Raw genomic sequence first — 15,432 nt, forward strand, 5'->3', positions numbered from 1 at the left:
CTGTCCGTCCGTCTGTCCGTCTGTCCGTCCGTCTGTCCGTCCGTCTGTCCGTCCGTCTGTCCGTCTGTCCGTCCGTCTGTCCGTCCGTCTGTCCGTCCGTCTGTCCGTCCGTATGAACGTCGAGATCTCAGGAACTACAAAAGCTAGAAAGTTAAGATTAGGCATACAGACTCCAGAGACATAGACGCAGCGCAAGTTTGTCGATTCAGGTTGCTACGCCCACTCTAACGCCCACAAACCGCCCAAAACTGCCACGCCCACATTTTTGAAAAATGTTTTAATATTTTTTCATTTTTGTATTAGTCTTGTAAATTTCTACTAATTTCTACTACTACCAAAAAACTTTTGGCCACGCCCACTCTAACGCCCACAAACCGCCAAAAACTGTCCTTCGCACTTACACTAGCTGAGTAACGGGTATCAGATAGTCGGGGAACTCGACTATAGCGTCCTCTCTTGTTTTTGTGTACTGCCGTGTATTGTACGGTTCGATTCGCGAGAATATACATGCGATATAATAACCAGAACACGAATGAGTAAATATATAAATATTAGTAAGATTTAATTAAGCGATAAAAAAGGTAGTTATATTGCTTTACAATTATAGTCTGTAGGAGTCATGCAACTCAAAGTAAATCTACAATGATTTCAGTTTCTAGTGTATCTGCTTGGAATAGCGGAGTTTAGCCCACAAACCAAGTCGGGACTATCAACTTCACCACGAATAAACTTTAAAATATAGACTATTCCAAGCATCGTCCTACGATAAGCTAGGGAGGGAAAATTAATTAACATTAGTCTTCTGGAATAAGGAGGTAACATAAGGTTTGCATCCCAATTTAGGCGCCGTAAGGCAAACAGTAATAATCCCTTTTGAACCGATACAAAGCGGTCCGAGTGAACTAAGTAATGTGGACTCCAAGCAGGTGATCCATACTCAAGAATCGTACGGACTAGTGAAATGAATAAGGTTTTGGTTATCTTTTTATAAGTTTATGATTTATGAAAATTTTACTTTAGGATCCAAAAGAAAACCGAGATCATAAACAAGTGTTATTCTGTCCAAAGAGCACACACTTACAGTGTATGTCGCGTGACTCGGGTTGACACGACAGAATAATAACATTACACTCCGGGCCATTTAAGTCTAGTACGTTATCACGGCACCATATTTATAACTATCTAGATAGGATTGTAAGTCCAAATGACAAGAAATGTCCTTATACTGGAGACATAATTTTACATCATCAGCGCACATGAGTACTCGCGAATGTTTTATTATTAAGGGAAGGTCGTTCATAATTAAGGTAAAACGAAGCGGACCAAGGTGGCTCCCTTGTGGGACACCGGATTTGGCTCGGAGAATACAAGAAAGATAATTTTTAAATAGGACCCCTTGCGTCCTGCCATTCAGATAACTTAAATCAATTTAGAAGATCAACAGGAAAACCTAATAAATCAAGAAAGAGCCAAATGCTTTACTAATGTTAGTGTAGATGACATCTGTTTAGAGATTGTTTTTGAAGCTCTGAATTACCAGTGAAGTTAGTTCCAAAAGGTTAATGGTTGTTGATCTGCGTTTCATAAAACCATGCTGAAATGGTGCTACAAATGAGGGGTGATAAGATTTTCAAAATGCTTTGGGATAGCAAATTTGGAGATTCCTCTGTAATTGCTTGCATCCGATTTGCTACCTTTTTTATGGAGAGGGATCACAAAGGACTCCTTCCATATATGGGGAAACTGCGAAGATCTTAGAGACAAGGTAAACAATTAGTGGTAACGAAATTATAAAACTGTTTCAGATCCTGCGCGAACTGGAACTTAAAACAGTTTTAATAGTTCTTATAACACTGAGAATTAAGCCTGGTAAAATTTAAACGAGTACTTCAATATTTTGAAAGGATAGACTGAAAACCGGTATTTTTAAATTTCGTATAAAGTCTGGACTTATCTTAGGTTTGTCAACTCTTTGTTAAACCAAGGAGGTTTATTAGAGATTGACGGATAGTACATCGGAACACAAGTGTTAAAAAATGATGCCAGAAACTATAAAAGGAAAAATGTTGAGATTAAACATAGAGACGCCAGAGACATAGACGCAGCGCAAGTTTGTCGATTCATTTTTGAAATATAATTTGATATTTTTTAATTTTTTATTTATATTGTAAATTTCTATCGATCTGCAGAAAAACTGTTTGCCACGCCCACAAACGGGCAAAAACTGTTAGTGCTGCAATTTCTCCTTCGCACTTCCACTAGCTGAGTAACGGGTATCAGATACCCGTTCTATACCATACTATACCGTTCTTCCTTTTTTTTTAGTTTTTTGGTTTATCGATTGGCATTTGCATATGGGACGTAAAAGTTGTAGGTTTGTGGTCCAATCTGGAGCTATGTTAGGTATTTTGGTATCTTCGGATGGGCACGGCAGGTGATCCTGATCAAATATCAAATCATTTAGTTTACATGTACAGAACCTATTGAATAATATTCGATTATAATAAAATACCCTTTTAATGACTGGAATAATACCAAAATCGCAGTACATACAAATACATTTTACTGAACTACACAGTGGTAAAGCTATTCCTTAAGATCGTCTTGCTTATCAAATGAAAAATAGGTGTATTTGACTTGAGTGCCTTCTGCCAAACATATTTAAAGCTTTTGGGATCCTCGGCTGTTCCAGCAGTGCATCAATTCCTCTGCATGTGTTGCTCGCACGAACATACACATGCAGTATGCTAAGTGACCCCGCAACCTCAACGCCTGTCCAAAGGCATTCCGTTCGCAGACGGGAGCTTCGCTGTTGCTTTCGTCAACTGCGACATAATTTATGACGCTTTCATTAAAAGCGACAAGCGAGACAAACGCCCACACAATCACGGCTGGGTAACGAATGGCCAAAGGAGTTGCCCGGTTCATGTCCCCAGTGTGGGTGTGTATTTTAAATTTGTTTCGGTGCAGACCTAGAAGACAAGCGTACTCGCATGGAACTTGGCTACGTGTGCCAGACAGTTGTCACAGGCAAAAACATCGGTCAGGATTGGGGTTGCCACGAGGAGGAGGGCCGACGCTGGCAGACATTTCACCCCAAACGGTGTCAATTTTTTAATGTCAAGCGTTTAACCGGCGTACCGTTGCACTCTGTTCCTAGTCGGAGGCTTCCGCACTTTGACATAATTAAAGGCCATTAATCACGTGTGCTGATTCAACAACGCCCACTTTGCAAGCAGGTGGGAGCAGGCCGACATGGAACGGAGAACGGGACCCGGTGACCTCTCGAGGGTTAATACAGCCACTTCAGCCTCCTGGTGGAATGGCTCAGGTCGGATCTGTTCGGCCCTGGGTGGTTGGGCGAATCGATTTGGAGGAACATTTAAATTCACCGAATCCCGTAAAGACACCGTATTGCTGTCCTGCCACAAATTGTGCCCGACTGAACAATTTCCTTTTTTTTAGTTGCTCCGCTTCGCTGGCGATTTGCTTTTCAGTTTCGCTTGACGTTTTGGTTTTTTGTACAGGAGCATTTTGGCGTCAATTAACGTTCTTTGTTGTGGCGCTACATTGGACACATTTTTGGGGCCAGAGCCATGGCCACGGTCATATCGTTGGACATGGTCGAAACCATATAGATGCCCTGTAGATTGGAAAGGTCGCGTATGTGTTGCGCTTCATTGCGCTTCAGCTTGTGGTGATTCCCATGCAGAATTACGAAAAAAATTTACAATGTAAAAAATGTAACAGGGCAAATGCGAATGCCGGATCCCCTGCTCACATAAATGGTAAAAATTCTGCATAGAACCATTCTCTGATTTTAATAAGAACTCTATACTTCTATATTTCTTTCACATTTAAATTAAAATATCCTTTTGTTCTTCCGTATTATCGCATTTAGAATTGAATATAATAAGCTTCAGTGTATACACTGCAATAAGGACGAGAGGTGCACGATAGCACAAAACAAATTCCCATTATTCACAAAAGCTCCCGGATACACACATACGCCCTGAAGCCAGAAATCCCAGCAGAGACACAATGTACATAGATACCAAAAGATATCCCGCCATGACGGCAGCCTCGACGCTTATGTATACTTACTTATAGTCGCGCATATTGACCACGAGGGTAGCGGTGGTGGTACACCTTTGCTGAGCCACACCTCTTCGTCCGACTCCCACCGGGGATTGATTTTTAACGAGCATGAACTCTGTGCGCTATCAATTCGTGTTTTTTACCGACCCTACGCGCTTTAATTCGGGCTCAACAAAATTATGGAAAAGCTATTTTTAATAAACCCAAATGGCTGCGGAATCGGACAGCAAGTGTGTTGGATAAAATGGTTAAGCGACATACATCCACACCAATACCAACCACAGAGTTAACTAAAAAGAAGTAACTGATCATTAATTATGAGTTGACATAGAGACTTGTCTCTTGAACTGGAAGTTCCAAAATCAACGTGACAGTCAGCCATAATCCCTGGGCAGGCCAATAAAATTTTAAACACTCAAAGGAGCCGTGGTGCGAAGTGTGTTCCAAGTGTTTTGGGGGATAAGCCAGCCCAAACATTTAAAATACCAGAAAACGAAGCCGCTTGCGGCTTTAAGAAACAACAATGGCTCTAAGTAGCAAAGTAAACATGGCAAAGATGTCGCACTCGGCCCAAAGGACCAAGAGCAGTTGAGGAGGAGAGTGCTGCGCGGAATGCAGAAAGCAGGACCGCCCAGTGAGAACTTTATGCAGAGAATGCCTCACGGCCAATCCATATATACATATGTACATACATATAAACATAGTCCTCCCGCCTTGCACCCTGTCTACGTGTTAATTGGTTTCGGCGTAATTGTAACTTGACATGCATGCTAGGACAGCGGTAGAGCTTTCGAGGTAATGGGGCGACAGGTGGGGAGCCCAAAGCTGCCAAAAGTGTTTTAATTGAATTATTTTCATTGTCGCCCCAGCTCTAGTTTGCCCGCTGGCATTATTAACTTTTCTTGTTGCTGCAATTTATGCAAACTTTCTCGAAAAAACACTCTCGCCCACACACATAGCCCTAAACCCAAGCACAACAAGTTAAATGAGTTAAACGAGCAATTTCACGAGCGTGACGAAAGTTTTGCAAATGTTCCAGAAATACGAAAACCAAAAAGAATACGTAGCGTTCGATTGCTTTGGGTGCTAAAAGTTTCTCAACGTGTAGCTAGGGGTCAACTAATTTCATTCCGCCAGAGTATGAAGTATACAGTAAATCTACTTTTGATCCGGAAACTTATTGTCATTGTTGAACAAGGTGCGTTATGTAGAATATCACTAGGTGCATCTACATTAAAAACGTATAATGGTATCTGAAAGACCAGACACTCGCCTTCTTGTTCATTATTTGGTGCCGGAGTTAGATAATTTGGCTGTGCTAGCAAAGATATTCGTGGGTCTAGCTGCATCCCTAGATTTGTTGTAAGGTCCTAAATATTTTACTTTATCAATAAAAAAATATTTAATTCTTAAATGTAAGAAAATCGACTAGTCGGGAGCCAAGTAGAAAGGGAAGAAAAAACATATTTTGCGCACACACAACAAAGTTCTTGTATTTATATACGTATATCCGTTACTCGTAGAATAACGGTCTTGTAAATTTCCATTGATTTGCCAAAAAACATTCTGCCACACCATAACGACCACAGACCTCTCAAAACTGCCACGTCCAATGCCAGTTGAAATTTAAAATTTTTTTTACATTTTTGTTAAACTTGCAAATTTGTCTCGATATTCCAAAAATCTTTTTGCCACGCCCACTCTAAGGCCCACAAACCGCCAAAAACGGTCAGTGTTTAAATGTCTCCTTCGCACTGCAACTAGCTGAGTAACGGGAATCAGATAGTCGAGAAACTCGACTATAGCGTTCTCTCTTGTTTTCTATTATATTTCGGCCAAATGATCATTGCCAATAAATGCGATAACATTACCCTAATAAAGTGCAAGTGAATTATTGACTTAAGACTCGAGGAGTAAACGCATTCTAACATGAAACATCGATTTGCCTAGATCAATCAATAACGAATTAAACAATTTACGTATTTTTTCAAAAAGTTTAGATATTTAAAAAAAATGTATTGCTCTTCTACTATTGTCCTTTCTTATCGCATCAGTCGAAAAACATTTTCAATTTCGATGGTCTAACCGGTGGCTCGCATTTCTTTTTTGCCGGGAGCATGGCGCTTAAAAATGTTGGTCCAAAAAGGCCAAATGCAAATTCCGAAAAGCAGCCAAAAAGGCAACAAGGAAATAAGCCATTCACACTCTGCTGATATGGAATATGGGCGAAGGCGAGTGGCAGGGAAGGCAGAAGGGCGTGTATGTGGGCTCTAATTCAAAGGCCAAACAGCAGCCAAACTCCCCATGCAGCCCAATTCCAAAAGGATAGAACCAGGGGGAGGAGATAAAGAAGAGCCAGCACGATGTGCAAAATGTTCTTAATTCTCAATTCATATGCAAATTTATTTTATCGCCAGCGCTGGCTGCCGGCTGGAAGCCCGACCGGGTGGATAGCTGCCTGCAACAACAGGGAAGGAGTTCGGGCAGACCCTATCCTTTAGCCCGTCGAAACCCACAAAGCCATTTCAATCATCCGACACTCGATTGGAAGTCGTGAACGGTTGTGGCCTGGAAGGGGGGTTCCGTCACGTTATTGCTTGTAATTGTGCTTTTCACAACCAGCTTTTGGCCACCACTTGATAATTGATCGCTTGCATTCGCAGTCTCCTATGCGTGTGCGTCTTGAAAGCACAACCAGATTTTTGGCATTTCAAGAGAAATTTACACGACTAACAAAAAGATTAAAAAAATACCAACATGTGCAATCCGTTGCCTGCTGATCTGGTCTCTTGGCATTATAGGATACAAAAATTAGCTGCTAGGCAAAAATGGTTGATTTTATTTCGCTTGTGAAGGGTCAAGTGAAGGGTCAGACCACCCTTGCCATCACCCCTTCCCTCGTTATAAGTAACCGGAAGCAACCGGAAGACATGTCGTGCTGCAATGGATGCCGCCACCGCTCTCAGACAATTTTTTCAAGCCATAATCATTGGCACGGACACTCCGTACTGGTTGTATTCCTTTACGTATACGCCATTTCAAAGCAATTGCTTCATTTACCAGGGCGCATACGAAAGTGAAGCGAAGTAAAGCGGAAGTGTTTTCCTGGCTTTCTGTGCCCGACTTTGTCGGCCTTTTTGTAGTGAAAGTCTTTTTAATTGAAGTGGCTCGGACACACACCAAGCTGCATATTTTGAACTCAATGATGCGGCAGGCGGTCAACGCCTTCGACTGTCTGCACGAAGTTGGCTCCTTTAAAAGGACACCAGCCGGCCAGCTGGTGAAAAAACTGCCGAGACCATGAGGAAGCAACTATGCCGTATATCATTAAAATTTACTACAATCTATTTTGCTTTCTAATTGGCACTTGGCCATCTCCAGCTCAGTCGCTGAGGCCATAATGGCCATAATCGTAACTTGCACCGGGCAATTAGTGCCAGCCATAGGCCAACAATGGCATGTGCAACACGACCTAGCACTTGCAGGCCATACAGGAACAAAACATTAACCTGGTATAGCCGAGAAGTAAATACAAGATCGCAGCATCCGCTTTTCACAAATCGAGTCAAGAGCGCGGCTAACGCGAACACTTTAAGTCCATTTAAAATGTGGATTTGCATATGTCGAGTCTGGCTGAGTTTACGCTTCATCTTAACCACATCCCATTGGTTGGCTTGTTTGTCGTGAATCCCGCCCAAGTACTTAAAGTGCGGCCTCGCACTGGATTCCATTACTAAAATGCTAATTACGTGGCGGCAGATTCCGCGACAACAGAAGCTGCGCCAAATAACTGAAGCATAATGAAATCGCGAACGGACCGCAATGTGAGTGCGAAACTTATTAGAAATTATTTACGGAGCTCTTCAAAAATACTGACTATTACACTTTGCAAATAATAATAGCAAACTAAAGTGTAATATCTCAGACAAAAACGGACACATTTTTAAAATGGAACGGAAGGTCACAGGTCTGAAGTATGATGCGTCCAGTCCCCATATGTCTTTGTTGCCTTAAAAACCGATTCTAAATCTACTTAAAGTGAAGTGCCTCAATTCAGGAAACATACATACGTGCTCTGCGGAAATAATACTCATGTAGAATCCCACGTTGAAATCCAAGTTATCAGCCCTTAAAGTTTTCCAGATCATAACACGTTCAATAGTGTGCCAAACCCAATACTATACATACAGGGCGTTGCTTGATACATCTTTGAAACAAGAGTGAACGCTATAGTTCCCCAACTATCAGATACCCAAATTTCTCTGGCATATCCATAGAAATTCAGGGAAATAAAATAATACAAAAACAATCTAAAAGTTTTTAAAAAGTGCAAAATTTTAAATGGGCGTGACCCTTTTGTGCGGTTTGTGGGCGTTAGAAAGAGCGGGGCCGTGTATTTCGTATATACCGATAGAAATTGGCAAGATAAGAAAACGAAAAAAATTCAAAACATTTTTAAAAAGTTTAAACGGGGGAAAACGTGTTTTGGCAAGTCACAGGAAATTTAAAAGACTAATAAAGAAATTAATAAAATAATAAAGACACATAGTCTTTACTCAAAAATACATATTAAATTTGTTTTAAGACCAAAAGTCTCACAGAAAATAAAATCTTAACCGCACTTAAACATAAAAAATGCTTGTCAAAATTTCGTCAAAATAATTGTAACTGCAGTGACTAAACGGAAACAACTTGCTTTATTATGGAATTTTTGTATCGGTCAAACTATCGTTCCATACTAACTTAATAAAATTCAAAGCCTCATTTTGCCTCGATTGGAAAGTTAAATACACTTAGTAAGTCCATTTGCTTTGCAAGTTTTTTTCCTAAAAGATGTTGGCATACCACCTAGGAGACACTTTGACAATGCAATTCCGAAAGCTTGACAAGTCAGCCCACCGTCCGAATGTGGAAAACATTGGCGGTCACTGGATCCTCCCGATGTGCCTTGCATTGTGGGCATCTGCGGCTTTTTTAGGTAACTTATTTGCCCTGCGGCGCAATCGCCATCCGTCCATGTCCTCTATCGCTGGTCCCGTAACATAGGCTCCCCGAGGGGAGGGTCGTGCCACAACCAGCAGCCGTTGAACAGGACACTTGCCGCAAAACCGATTGCAAGCGGCCCATTGTTTGTCACACTGCAGTGTTTTTTTTTTGTGCGGCGGGCTCTCCTCCACCTTCTGGCCACCCGGCCCCTTTCCCGGAACCAGCTCGACTTATATATGAGGCTTAGTTTCTTGGGCCTCTAACTCTCACTGTCCGAAAACCTTTCGTAATGAGCCTCGTACGGATTTGCGGTTTCTTCCACCCATCAGGAGGGGTGAATAGAAATCGGTGTGGAATGCCAGAACAAAAGGACAGTGTGATTGGCTTGGAAAAAGGTGCCACATCCGGCTTGCAGATACAAATCTTTGTCCGCACTCGAAACAATTCCAGCTCTAGACCCATTGTTGGTACCCGAATTATTTACACATTATCTGCGACCCCGGATCCAAAGGACGAGCACGGGAGCCCAAGAGGACTCTCACTCCACACGGAACAACATTAATGCTGGAGTCAGTAGTTGTTATTTTAATAGTTTAAGTAACCATAATATGTTGAGGACTTTTTAATAAACTTGAAACATGAGCGAGCGTGAGCCACAAGGACACCAGAGACCTGCACGATGTGGACCAGGACCGGTTGCACTCGGGCAGAGATTTATGCAAACCGAAATGTTGCCAAAAATTACAGTTTAATGGAGTAGACTCGAGGAGTGTGCGTTGTCCCGGCCATAATGAGCAGCGAGAAACTTGCAACAAAGCAAAGTTCGCTTTAGACAAAGAGCCCGGGGCCAAGCAGAGTTTCGGGGCCAGGACCAGTTCCAAATGTAAGCAAAAGCAACTTCTCTAATTTCGCAGGAAATATGAAGCCATTAAAGTGCAGCAGACAAGGCTAAACATGGCAACATCTTGACTACTGCGACACTCACATACTTAGAGGAGGCGCCTGCGAAATGGTGGAGAACCTGGTCGACGAAATCAGGAGTCGGACCAGGAAGCCTGGCTGCAGGATGGTCTTAACACTCAGGGGCCATGTGGCGCGGCCAAAGTTGTCCTCAAGAGTGTGAAAATAAATTCTGAAAAAGTCGTAGAAGTGAAAATGGCAACCGGTTAGCATGCGACAGCCGCCGCACTCCGTGTTGCTGATCCTGGGCAAGCGGTAAACAGCTGTGGCGCGTTTTTTCCTATTTCTACAATTTATATCCAAAAAAATACAAAGAGGTCCTCAGCGCTCATAGACCGATATATGTATGTGCATATCTTTAATTGCCAACTCGGCCACTAGCTGCGAGAAAAATGAGCCCCAGCAAGTTAAGCGCGGCTTTCTGGGCCAGCTGGAGTCCGATGTCCGGTGTTCGTCGCTAGTTGCACTTAATCACTGACCAGTCCAGTCGACATCTGGTGGGACCCAGACTTGGAAAAACGAGTGTACATGAAAATATATATGTACAAAGCTCTACATGCAGAGCTTAAAATGCGTTTGATTATTTTTTATTTTAATTTCAACCTTCACGTTTCTTTTAACCAGCAACCAGGTAATTATCCATATGCCTGGAAAAGTGAATGTTACAACAGGCGGCTTTCATCGAAATACGTTTAGAAGATATATATCTTTTAGAATGAAACTAGGACCACTAGAAGTATAATAATAATTTGTCAAAATTGGATTATATGTTGTAGAATATTTTTATCCATTCTGAAATGTCCTTTCACTCTAAAACAGCCAGTTAAAAGTAATTATTTTTATTTAGGAATATTTTTTAATGGAATAATTTTTAAACCAGGCTGTGGAGCACCGATGATCGTGAAACCAAATGCTTCTACAATCATTTGGGATTAAACCCAGTATGGAAGGCAGGATACGATGACTGCGAAGTCGAACTGCCTGAAATAAAATTAATTTTAATTTGCGATGATTAATTGCATTGTCCAAAGGGAAACCTTCTTCCAACAGGTTGGGGGTCTGCTGAAATCGCAAGGCAAGTGTTAAGTGTCGGAGCAACACTTAATACAATTTGCGGGCATATTGGCGTCAAGTCGACCCGAAATACAAAGTATTGTGTATTGCGCGGTGCGGATGTGATACCGGACAATGGGTTTTGGAGGCATAATTAACTGCGCTATCCATGAATATCAAAGTGTGGCGTTTTGCCACGGGTGCCTACTCGAGTTTCGGCATCCGCCCAATCGCCCATCGTCACCAAATGGCTTTTAATCTGCGCGCATTAAAATTCCGTTCGCATATCCACAATAATGTCGAACATTAGGCGGTTGGTTTTTTTGTGACCACTCTTCGCATTTTGTTGTATCGAGCTTCTACTATCTTGTCGTGCGGACATTCGATTTAATGATTTTTGGTGTTCCAAATTCTGAAATTAAATAGAACGTAAAAACAAGACTCCAAGGATGATCCCTCAATTTGCATAAATAACCAAAGAGGGTATGTTATAAGCAGGTGTCGAACAGGATATAAAATTAAATTATTTTTGTTTTATTTATATTTGTTTTGCTCTTCCTAAGATCATTTTCTGTTCGGGTATTTTAAATTATTTATTGAAAACATTAGTTACTATGGACCCAAGATTCTAACTTAAATTAAATTTATGCAAATGAGAATGATATGCGAATTCGACCCCTTTACCTCCTGTTCAAAAAATGATTTTTAAAAAGTAAATTTTTTACTCGTGATACTCGTTATGTAACTAAATTCGTTCAAATGTATGTAATATTTCATGTTTTAAAGATGCCATTTCTTGCATTGCGCCTTTTCTCAGCATACAAAATCAAAACAAATTGAAACCACATTAATAAACAACATTTTTTAAGTCCCCCAAAAAAAATGTGTTAGTCTTCCTCTGCTTGAGGGTTTTATTGTTTTCAATTTGTAAATGGCCAATGCCAACTACTTGCCAAATACTATATCTTTAAAATCGGAAAGCCTATGTGTTAGGGCATTCATACTGCGATACAATGACTTACCTCTTGTTTTCTATTTTGCTCCAGTCGAAATAGAATATTGCGTATGAGTAACACAATGTAGGTTTTTGTCATGCAAAGCACAAGTCACGAGTTTGCGTTCTAGAAATAAGTTAGAATTTTAATTTTAATTTTCTCTACAAATGCGCTATTGGGCACATGGGTGGTCTACCGATAGATTATTTCCTTAATTTTATTCAATTAAGTTATTTCTGGTAGTAACTTATAAGATGGCAATGACTATTCTTTCATTAGGCTGTTGAGCTAATTTGAATTTAGCAATCAATCCCGAGACATATTAAGTCATTTTAATATGCAAATAATCGATTTAATCTGCGAGTACCGAGCAGATGTCGCCGCCTTTGAAGTGACGGATATCAGAAGCCGTTTAAAACAGAAACTTAAAAATCGCTTATGATGAGTAATCAGAATTACATACTGTGCAGTTACCTAGTTACAGCCAATGTTGCACCACGCATTATTTTGTATATTCTCCACGTTAATATAAAGCTGTTGAATCAATACAAATTGGTTTTAACGTTTAATTGAAAAATAGCATTGTAATAGCTTAATTGCAATTTAATGTACTTGATAATTTACTTTACTTCAAATTATATATCCCTTTCATTATTCTTAAGATTTCATATTTTTTCATATTTCAACTCAAAATACCAGGTATTCAAATTAATCAAAGATAATTTTCGGCCTTCTGTCCCGCAGTGCGAATGATTGATGCCTCGAAGACATCACTTTTTCCTGCAAAGTGGAGCGGGGGAGTGTAGTAATTGACATTTGATATGCAGCTTCTGGCGCCTCCTCAAAACTTTCGTTGACTTCAACGAGGCGGTGAGTCACGGCCGGGATCCTTTTCCTCAGATTGATTATGCACCGCATGCCTCAAGCAGTCTACTTCAATTCTCTAGGCGGCGCTCTTATATCTCGGCGATAAAGGCGCACACGCACCCATAAACCTTAATTCCACCCGCCTTTCGAGTCTTCGAATGACCTTAAAACTAAATTGCCAATTGCGATTTTATGGCCCACATGTGTCCCCAGCGGTGTGTATATTTTTGCCGATCCAGGTCCGATCGCTTGGTCCGGTGCCACCCCCGCCGAGTTCCACAGACCGTCAGTCACTGGGATGGTGGATGGTGCGAACTCCACGTCATCGTCCAGCGATCGGAGTTGTCAGGCGGATGGTTCGCACGTTCCCGCGAAGATCCCCGTTGCATACTAAGCAGGGATCAGTCGCGTCTATGGGTATATCCGATTTTTTTGAGCCTCTCATTATGCTCGATGTGCTGGCCTTTTGCCTGGCTCGTCGCGTATATAAATCTAACGCGCTGTCCCGATCAGACATCACTTCTTTGGTGGAAACTTCAGTAACAAGTTTAGCTCCTGCTGTGATCAGCTCGCCATTCCGTATCCCATAATCGCAACCGTCGCCCGTAAAAGGATTTAAAAAACTACTTTTTCCCCTCCAAAACTAAAGTCAGTCCAACATGAAGTTCTGTGCTGCCGTGGCTCTACTACTGGTCGCCGGCATGTTGGCCAGCGGCGATGCCCTGCCCGCCAGGAAAAGTGAGTTCGCCGCCCAAAGGATTACCCATTCCGCTAGCACAATCACCCTCTAATCACATCATCTGCATCCATCCATCCCTTCGCAATCCTACTGAAGACCGGCAATACCTCGTTCCAGGAATGGTCTACCTACAGCAGCCCGCAGCCGCCGAGTGGTACGGATCCGCGCCCCATCAGCGCTTCATGTATATGCAGTACGTCCAGCCAGGTCGCACGCACGCCCGTTCCACCCAGGCAGCCAGTGCCCTCGTGGCCGGAGAGACCGTAGCCACCGGAACATACCTGAAGGGTAAGTAGTCTGCCCATCCGCCTCTCAATCCTCGCCAGCACTAACCACGCCCTTCCTAACCAAAGATTGCAATCACGCAGATTCTGATGTCAGCGCCGAAGGAGTCCCAGCTGAGGACGTCCTCGCTGCCGCCGGAGCCCACGGCGCCACCTCCGTGGCCGAGGCTTACCCCGACCAAGCCCCAGTTGTACAGGTGGCGAACGATGCCAATGTGGTGCCTCAGGTCGAGTCAGAGGCTGAACCCGAACCCGAGACTGCTGATGATGCCGCTAAGGTACCACGAGACTTCAACTTCGCCGCAGACGAAGCCTCCGTTGCTGCTGCTGCTGAGGAAGAAACAGCTCCTCTGCCCGTTTCCAATGCTGAGCTCCCAGTCCCCGCTCCCATTGCCCCTGTGGCCGCCGTGGTGCCAGTGAACCGCTACCTGCCCGCCAAGAAGAAGGTGATCGTCGAGCTAGACCAGGAGGAGGAGGAGGAGCCACAGGCCGCCGCCATTGAAGACGAGGAGGAAATAGAGAACGCTGTGGCCGACGACGTTGAGGAGGACGAGGAAGAGCTGTCCGTACCCGTACAACCTATTAACCCTGTGCGCGTTCCAAACGCCCGTCGTCCCGTAGCCCAGAAACCCGTAAAGGCAGCTTCTCCTGCTGGCAAGCCCTCCAAGAAGCCGGCGGCCCCCCTGCCCACTGGCACCTTCTTCCCAATCGACTTCGGAGGCACCAACGGCGGCGCCATTGCCATCGCCAACTCTTTCAGCACCGGAGAGGGCGGATCTGCCACCAGCCACGCCATCGCGTACGGCTCCCCCGAGTCCGCAGTCCGCCGTGCCCGCCCGAATCCCAGCAAGTTCCGCCACTAATCCTCGAACCGCATCTTGCTGGCATTCGCAACTGCGAGAGCACCCGAATCAAATCAGTCTAAAAGGATTCTCCTGTAATTATTAGCAAATTTGTCCATCTTTGAGCGCAATAAATTCAAATTTTCTGTTTTTAAATATTCCGCATTAACACGGACTTTTGTCAGAGGTAGAAAATCACCCGTTGACTTTCCTAAGCACATTCCTTAACATAGATTGGCTGATCTGCAACATCTAAGTGAAACAGCTAATAGTAAAATAAAAAATAAAAGTAGCAAAAATCAATTGAAGTTAGTAAACTATCAGCCTTGCGGAGGTCGACTATAACGCGCCACCTAGCGGTGGTTTCATTTATTAATTACCACTTCCCGTATTTCCCACAATTACCACTTATCGTATATCTCAATTTACTTGTAACGTGCAAAGTAATGGACTGATTCGGGCAGTTATGGTTCCTTCCACTCAAGAATACGTATTAATGCACTCAATGACTATTATCAATGTCAACCTTGTAAGCTGAATGACCTGTTTTGCAAACTACATCAGTTAAAATAATAAATGTGTCAATACCATGTCTCTAAACTTGATTG

At 42.8% G+C, this 15,432-nt stretch overlaps 1 protein-coding gene across 4 annotated transcripts; it reads left to right on the top strand.

Moving 5' to 3' along the window:
- The first annotated feature begins 13,469 nt into the window (after nucleotides 1-13,469).
- Nucleotides 13,470-14,980, top strand: LOC6535174 (translation initiation factor IF-2). Of its 4 annotated transcripts, none has more exons than XM_015195572.3 (3): nucleotides 13,470-13,697; nucleotides 13,795-13,986; nucleotides 14,052-14,980. In XM_015195572.3, exons 1-3 carry the CDS (start codon nucleotides 13,619-13,621, stop codon nucleotides 14,843-14,845), a joined length of 1,065 nt encoding a protein of 354 aa, XP_015051058.2. In that variant the 5' UTR covers nucleotides 13,470-13,618; the 3' UTR covers nucleotides 14,846-14,980. The 4 variants fall into 4 exon arrangements, with proteins under 4 accessions (XP_015051058.2, XP_039229724.1, XP_002095836.2 ...); XM_039373790.2 differs by having other exon boundaries at nucleotides 14,067-14,980; XM_002095800.4 differs by having other exon boundaries at nucleotides 13,816-13,986.
- Nucleotides 14,981-15,432: the final 452 nt, after the last annotated feature.

This window comes from Drosophila yakuba, chromosome 3L (assembly GCF_016746365.2).
Source record: "Drosophila yakuba strain Tai18E2 chromosome 3L, Prin_Dyak_Tai18E2_2.1, whole genome shotgun sequence".
Taxonomy (NCBI): Eukaryota; Metazoa; Arthropoda; class Insecta; order Diptera; family Drosophilidae; genus Drosophila; species Drosophila yakuba.

Excerpts from the sequence above, each read along its gene's own strand:
- LOC6535174 (XM_015195572.3), top strand. The coding sequence starts at position 13,619 with ATGAAGTTCTGTGCTGCCGTGGCTCTACTACTGGTCGCCGGCATGTTG. Across the intron at positions 13,698-13,794 it reads TGCCCTGCCCGCCAGGAAAA|ACCGGCAATACCTCGTTCCA; the intron begins GTGAGTTCGCCG and ends ATCCTACTGAAG. Across the intron at positions 13,987-14,051 it reads CACCGGAACATACCTGAAGG|ATTGCAATCACGCAGATTCT; the intron begins GTAAGTAGTCTG and ends TCCTAACCAAAG.